This window comes from Scyliorhinus torazame, chromosome 5, assembly GCF_047496885.1.
Source record: "Scyliorhinus torazame isolate Kashiwa2021f chromosome 5, sScyTor2.1, whole genome shotgun sequence".
Classification (NCBI taxonomy): domain Eukaryota; kingdom Metazoa; phylum Chordata; class Chondrichthyes; order Carcharhiniformes; family Scyliorhinidae; genus Scyliorhinus; species Scyliorhinus torazame.
In genome coordinates, this window is record NC_092711.1 from 169,523,096 (window position 1) to 169,530,418 (window position 7,323).

The 7,323-nt window shown below is 49.5% G+C and overlaps 1 protein-coding gene across 2 annotated transcripts; it reads left to right on the forward strand.

Moving 5' to 3' along the window:
• Positions 1-1,855: 1,855 nt before the first annotated feature.
• Positions 1,856-6,951, forward strand: LOC140420598 (uncharacterized). Of its 2 annotated transcripts, none has more exons than XM_072504600.1 (2): positions 1,856-2,237; positions 5,324-6,951. In XM_072504600.1, the coding sequence occupies exon 2, from the start codon at positions 5,680-5,682 to the stop codon at positions 6,691-6,693; it is 1,014 nt and encodes a 337-aa protein (XP_072360701.1). In that variant the 5' UTR covers positions 1,856-2,237; positions 5,324-5,679; the 3' UTR covers positions 6,694-6,951. The 2 variants fall into 2 exon arrangements, with proteins under 2 accessions (XP_072360701.1, XP_072360700.1); XM_072504599.1 differs by lacking the exon at positions 1,856-2,237 and adding an exon at positions 2,271-2,393.
• The last annotated feature ends 372 nt before the right edge of the window (positions 6,952-7,323 follow it).

The following is a 7,323-nucleotide window of genomic DNA, read 5'->3' on the forward strand; positions in this document are numbered from 1 at the left end:
GCGATATTCGGTGTGTCGGAGGATGCGGGAGTCCAGGTGGGGAGAGGCCGATGTTTTGGCCTCCGCCTCCCTGATAGCCCGGAGATGGATTTTGTTGTGCTGGCGGGACTCGGAGCAGCCGGAAGCGGGAATGTGGGTGAGCGACCTGGCAGAATTCCTGCAGCTGGAGAAGGTCACGTTCGCTTTGTGGGGGTCGGCAGAGGGGCTCACCCGGAGGTGGAAACCTTTCATCGATCATTCGGTGCTCACAAATGGTTTAAGGGTGTTGAATTTTGAGCTTGAGAGAGGGACTAGACAGGGCTGCCTCTGCCCCCCTTGCTGTTTGCGTTGGCCATTGAGCCCTTGCCGGAGGATATTAGATCAGATCATTGGATATCAGGACTGGAGGGTGGGGTGAGGCAGCACAAGATCACTCTGTGTGCAGATGACGGGCTGCTGTTTGTGTCGACCTCCAGTGTTTCAGTCCGGCCATTATTGGAGTAGTGGATAGATTTTTTTTAAAGTATTTTTATTCAGGTTTTAGCATTTTAACGTTTACAGCAGATAACATTACAAAATAAAATCAACACACAACCCCCAAACCCACCCAACCCCCAACTCTCGAACCAACCGCCCCACCTCACTCCCTCACCACCTCACTCCCTCCCCCCAAGCAGTTGACGGGCAACTCATTCATTTTAATGAAGGTGATCCTCCCTCGCCATGAAATCCAAAGATACGACCACTGGGCAAGGTCCCACCTAATAGTCACCATCAGCTGTGGAAAGTTGGCCCCACACAGCTGTCTGAAAGAGTGGGGGTCATTGACATTCCCAAATATTTAAATCCCAAGGGGGACCATCTGAAGTGGAAGTTAGCAAGATGAGGGGCCTTACCCCTCAACCCCTCCCCACCGGCATTCAGTGACTCCCAGACTCCACTGGTCCCTTTGGAAGAGAAATCCAGAGAATCACAACCCTCTGAGGGAAGAGATGACTGTAAATATATAACGTAGCTACAGCACAATATTACACTATTGAAATAATAATAAATATACTTCATTATAGAACCATAAATAATATATCTAATCTGTACCATTTAACAACACTGGTCATATCTCTGTCCGATATTAATTTACTGTCCCCTTAAATATCAGCCAAATCCTGGGGAAAGCAGCCCTTAAATTCTGAACTTCAGGAAATAGACCATTCTTTTAGCCAGACGAATAAATGTGTCAAGCTGAGGGAGCAAAGGATGTCAATGTCTTTAAGACAGTAAGAAGTTTTACAACTCCAGGTTCAAGTCCAACAGGTTTCTTTCGATATCACTAGCTTTCGGAGCGCTAGTGAGAACAAACCTGTTGGACTTTAACCTGGTGTTGCAAGGCTTCTGACTGTGCTCGCCCCAGTCCAACGCCAGCATCTCCACACAATGTCTTTAAGAGAGAGAGAGAGATCTGGGCCAAGCTTTGCAGAGTCTGCACCCTCCCTGGATTCACTTCCTTTCCCTTCAGTTGCTGCAAGTGACCAATTGAAGGTCAGAATGAGAAAAGAAATTGTTTCACTCACAGATGTTGGAGACAGGAGGAGGTTTTACCTTCACTTCCGCTGTGACATCACAATGGAGCCCTCCCTGAATCAGCCAATAGGAATTACTCTATTCCGCGGTGTCGTCACTGGGTTCCAGTGCGCGGACGCGGGAGCCCCGCCCGTTCAACCCCCCCCCGTTCAACCCCTCCCTCTCCCTCTCCCTCTCCCTCCACACCTCCTCGAGACAAGTTTCCAGACAACCGGCTGACGGCTCCGACCAGAGCTGGAAGCCGCTCGGTGATCTCCCCCCTACCTGAGACTGCGCATGTCTAAAGGAGAGTGGATGCTGCGCATGTGCAGGGGAGTTCACCTCCTGACCTTCCTGCTGAGGCATTGACCAATGGGAAGAGTTGCACGACCGGAAGGACTCTGGTCCTCCAGCCAATCAGAGCGCGGGGTTTGTGTGACTGAGCTTCACTCCGGCGGAAACTTCCTCCTGGGCCTTCAGCAAACAAACCTCCAGACGCCGCTGGTTCTCCAGCATTCTGCACCTTTCATCAACAGTGACAGGAATGATCACCCCCGCCCCCGGCGTGAGCTTTACACCTCTGGCGGGGGAAATACCAGGGGCCGAATTAACGGAAGAACTCAAACTCTTCCTGAAAATGTGCAGTGAATGAAGTACCTCTGATCAGGGAGGCATCAAACCTCCACCTTCTCGTCCTGGGGGTGAGCCCTCGAGCAGAACCTCCAGAAAACCGGGGGGGGGGGGGGGGGGTGGGCAGTATTTATGATGTTCCCTGTGGTGCAAGTGGACACCAGGTCGTTCACGGCACGAAGAAGTCGGCGATTCTAGTCTGACATTGCTGTGGGACTGGAAAGAAGGTAAAATCTCCGCCCCTCGGGTGCAAAGTTACCCAAATATCCACATGGGCAGCACGGTAGCACAAGTGGATAGCACTGTGGCTTCACAGCGCCAGGGTCCCAGGTTCGATTCCCGGCTTGGGTCACTGTCTGTGCGGAGTCTGCACGTCCTCCCCGTGTCTGCGTGGGTTTCCTCCGGGTGCTCCGGTTTCCTCCCACAGTCCAAAGACGTGCAGGTTAGGTAGATTGGCCATGCGAAATTGCCCTTTAGTGACCAAAAAGGTTAGGAGGGGCTATTGGGTTACGGGGATAGGGTGGAAGTGAGGGCTTAAGTGGGTCGGTGCAGACTCGATGGGCCGAATGGCCTCCTTCTGCACTGTATGTTCTATGTTCTATAACCCACCTCCTCACAAGCCGAGACTAACGCCCGAGCTTGTAGCTGGGGTGGGGGGGGTAACCAGGTAACCGGGAGCTTATCCACCAGAGGATATATGTGGCCGTTGAAGTGACCAACCACGGAAGAGTTAGTCGAAGCTAACAGCAAAATCCACAAAAGCTTTCGCAATGAACTCCGGGGAGTCGTTCGGGCATCCAAAGACATTCATTATTGAAACAACATCTTCATGCACCAAACCTCTAATGATCACATATCCATCTCCTTTGTCCTTGGTACAGGTTTCAACCTTAAAAGGGATATTTTTATTAATAAGGATTGACACACCCATGCTACTTGATGACAAAGAGGCAAAGAAAATCCTTCCCAACCGATCCAGCCTCAATTTAAAGTGTTCCTCATCATAGAATCCCGACAGTGCAGAAGGATGCCATTCAGCCCATTGATTCCGTACCTGCCTTTGAAAGAGGACCCTACCTAGGCCCATGACTCCACCGTGTCACTGTCACCCAGTAACCCTACCTAACCTATTTGAACACTAAGGGGCCAATCCACCTAACTTGCACATCTTTGCCCTGTGGGAGGGAACCGGAGAAGCCAGAGAAAACCCACGCAGACATGAGGAGAAGGTGCAAACTCCACCCAGGCAGTCACTCGAGGCCCGAATTTAACTTGTGTCCCTGGTGCTGTGAGGCAGCTGTGCTAACCACTGTGCCACCTTGCCGCACCAAATGAGTTTAAGCTTGATGAGATTCCTGCAATAAAGCTATGTCGACTTTCACCTTAAGAAAGGAGAGGATTTTTTTCCTTCTGATAGGGTGATGGATGCCCCGTACATTCCCTGAGAAAATTTGCAGATTAACTGCTGCCATTAGTTAGGCGACAGAGAGACAGGAACAGATTTTCACGCCACAATCGGGCGTGCGCCATTACCCCCTCCTCCAACTCTCTTTACACCAGAGGCACCAAAGTCTCCCCAAACTGCTCCTTTCACAGATAAAAGCCCCATCTGTACCAGAGTAGGATAAAGTCAACAACACATAAACCCTCCCATAATAACAAAAATACAAAAGAATCACGACCACAACAGATTCAAGGGGACAATCCTCAATATGACTGAGGACTCGGAGGATTAACCCCACGGCCAGACTGTTGTTACCCTCGGGATACCTTCTCCAAACTGAGGAGAAGAAAAGAAGGGCCAACAAGGGAATGGGGATCGAATGTCCTTCCCACATTTTAGACCCACCCGTGAAGACCTGCATCCACCACCACCCACCCGTTGGCAATGGCGCCACTCGGTTCTGCCATGATTAACGTTCGGATAATAGAAGAAAGACGACGGATAATAAGCACACGGCACATCTACCATAACTGAGATAAGATAATCCGAGTCCCTGTAACACTCGAGGAGAAGAAGACATTCAATCGGCCCTCACAGAATAACAACTCCCTTCAACAGGATAAAAGATAACAAATTCAGACAACAACACCATGATAGGGAAAGAGTCCGGATTAGTTAGTCCGAGCTGCAAACCATCCCTACAAATCCTTGCCCTTCATAGATTTAATGAAGGCCGATGCAGTAGTCGGATTATCAAAAGCCTTGACGGACTTGTCGGATACAATTTACAGGGTCACAGGATAAAGCGACGGAATTCACTCCCGCAGCCTTGAGTTCCCTTCAAACTTTATCGAATCCTCGATGCTTCGTTTGCGTCGCTGCCGAAAAGTCCTGGAAGAATGAAATCCTCAGTCCCTCATGGAGCCAGGTCCCACCTCACCTTACCTGTCTCCAGGGCCCTCTGGTGATCTTCAAGTTGTGGAAGCGAATGATTACAGGCCTGGGATGAAAACTATTCCTCGGCCTCAAAGACAGGATCCGATGCCCTTTCTAATTTGAAACACCCAGGCTTCACATCCAGCTTGAGAAAACGTGGCAGCCGGTCCTCGAAGAACCTAATGGGAGCCTTACCCTCCACACCTTCTGGCAGGCCGACGACTTGGATGTCCTTTCTCTGACCCTCGGTTCTCCAAGTCCCCCAGGACCTCCCCCACGGCACTCAGATGGTTCTCTAAGGATTTAATTCCTGCCTCCGCCGAGGAGGCATCTTGCTCAACGTTCAGAATTCTCTCCTTGGGTTCGTCGTTCCTTTTCTTGGTGTTTTACAGCTCGGCCTCGTGAGCTCACAGATATTGAGTCAGCACACTCAGCCTCTGGTCAGTAACACGGAGAATGTTGCTGAAATAGGTTGGTCAATGACCCCACAAAATAGACGAGCAGACTTGATGGGCTGAATGCTCCTATTTGTTATGGTCTCTGTGTCCAGGACAGGAAGCAGTGAGCATGGATCTGTCAATCAGCCTGAATCAGCACCTTCAGGAGAATTGGGAGGGTGAATATTAGATATAGTAGGGTGAGAATGGAGGGAGAGTGTGTGGGACGGAGATTTACAGCTTTTGGGGAATGAGAGAGGAAAGAATGTTCTCTCGAATTGTCTATTCTGAATTTCTATCCTGTGCTGACAGTGATGACTATTGTAAATTGTTTTTACAGGATATTAGAACAAGAGGAATTACAGACAGAAATCTCAAACTTTACGTCTCAATCTGACTGGGTCTCAATTTCTTGGAACTGAATATCACCAGACTTTGAATCTAGAAGGAGAAATGTTTGTCTGTTCTGTCGGCTTCAAAAGATTTTAACCATCAGTGTGACTGGAAAAGCACCGAGACACACACACCCGAGTGAGAGTGTTCCAGAGCACTGACTGTGGAAAGAGCTTTAACCAGTTACACAGCCTGAAAAAACATCACATCATTCACAGCGGGGAGAGATCGTACACGTGTTCTGTGTGTGGACGAGGCTTCAACTGATTGTCCGACCTGTAGAAACACGAGGAAACCCAACACATGGAGAAACCGTGGAAATGTGGAGACTGTGGGAAGGGATTTAGAGCCCCATCACAGCTGGAAGCTCATAGACGCATTCACACTGGGGAGAGGCCATTCACCTGCTCTGTGTGTGAGAAGGGATTCATTCAGTTATCCGCCCTGCGGACACACCAGCGAGTTCACACTGAGGCGAAGCCATTCACCTGCTCTCAATGTGAGAAGGGATTCACTACTTTATCGAGCGTGCGGATGCATCAGCGAGTTCACACTGGGGAGAAGCCATTCACCTGCTCTGTGTGTGGGAAGGGATTCACTCTGTTATGTGCCCTGCAGACACACCAGCGAGTTCACACTGGGGAGGAGCCATTCACCTGCATTCAGTGTGAGAAGGGATTCACTCAGTTATCCAGCCTGCAGTCACACCAGAGAATTCACACTGGGGAGAGACCGTTCACTTGCTCTCAGTGTGAGAAGGGATTCACTACTTTATCGAGCCTGCGAAGACACCAGCGGGTTCACACTGGGGAGAGGCCATTCACCTGTTCTCAGTGTGGGAAGCGATTCACACAATCATCCGACCTGCAGATACACCAGCGGGTGCACACTGGGGAGAGGCCATTCACCTGCTCTCAGTGTGGGTTGGGATTCACTCAGTTATCCGCTCTGCAGTCCCACCAGCGAGTTCACACTGGGGAGAGGCCGTTCATCTGCTTTCAGTGTGAGAAGGGATTTGGTGATTCATCCACCCTGCGGATACATCAGCGAGTTCACACTGGGGAGAGGCCATTCACCTGCTCTCATTGTGAGAAGAGATTCACTACTTTAAAGAGCCTGCAGATACATCAGCGACTTCACACTGGAGAGAGGCCATTCACCTGCTCTCAGTGTGAGAAGAGATTCACCACTTCATCGAGCCTGCGGATACACCAGCGAGTTCACACAGGGGAGAGGCCTTTCACCTGCTCGGAGTGTGAGAAGGGATTCACTCGGTTATCCAGCCTGCAGACACACCAGCGAGTTCACACAGGGTAGAAGCCGTTAACCTGCTCTTAGTGAGAGAAGGGCTTCAGATATCCAAACACTGCAGGAACCCTGGCGAGTTCACACCTGGAAGAAGCCATTCACCTGCTCTGAGCAGGGGAAATATTCACTGATCTGTACAAACTACCGAGACACTAGCGAGTTAATTCTGGGGAGAGACCATTCATCTGCTCTCAATGTGGGGAGGGGTTTTGTGATTCATCACACCTGTTGTGACTCCAACAAGTTCACAATAAATTACAGATGTTGGCTCCATTGTTTTTGTTTCTGCTCTCACTGACCAGAAAAAGGTGTAATTCTGTTCTCTCTGCATCTAAAGACTATCTCCAGATCATTTGGTGAATTCAGAGTGATGACTACTCTCAGAGAATTTAAACCTGATGTTCTTCTGTAAAAAGGATTTTTGTCTTACGGATGTTCACAGGAAAGTTTAAGGATTACTTATAGTATTGTATTCTTTGGGGGGTATATTTGAATTGATGGGTGCTAAGATGTTCACTGTATGTTTTCAAAAGGTTAACTGAGTTCATAGAATAAACATTGTTTTGCTTTAAAAATTACTTTTAAATTTCTGCTGCACCACACCTGTAGAGTGGGCCGTGTGCTCCCATACCACAATCT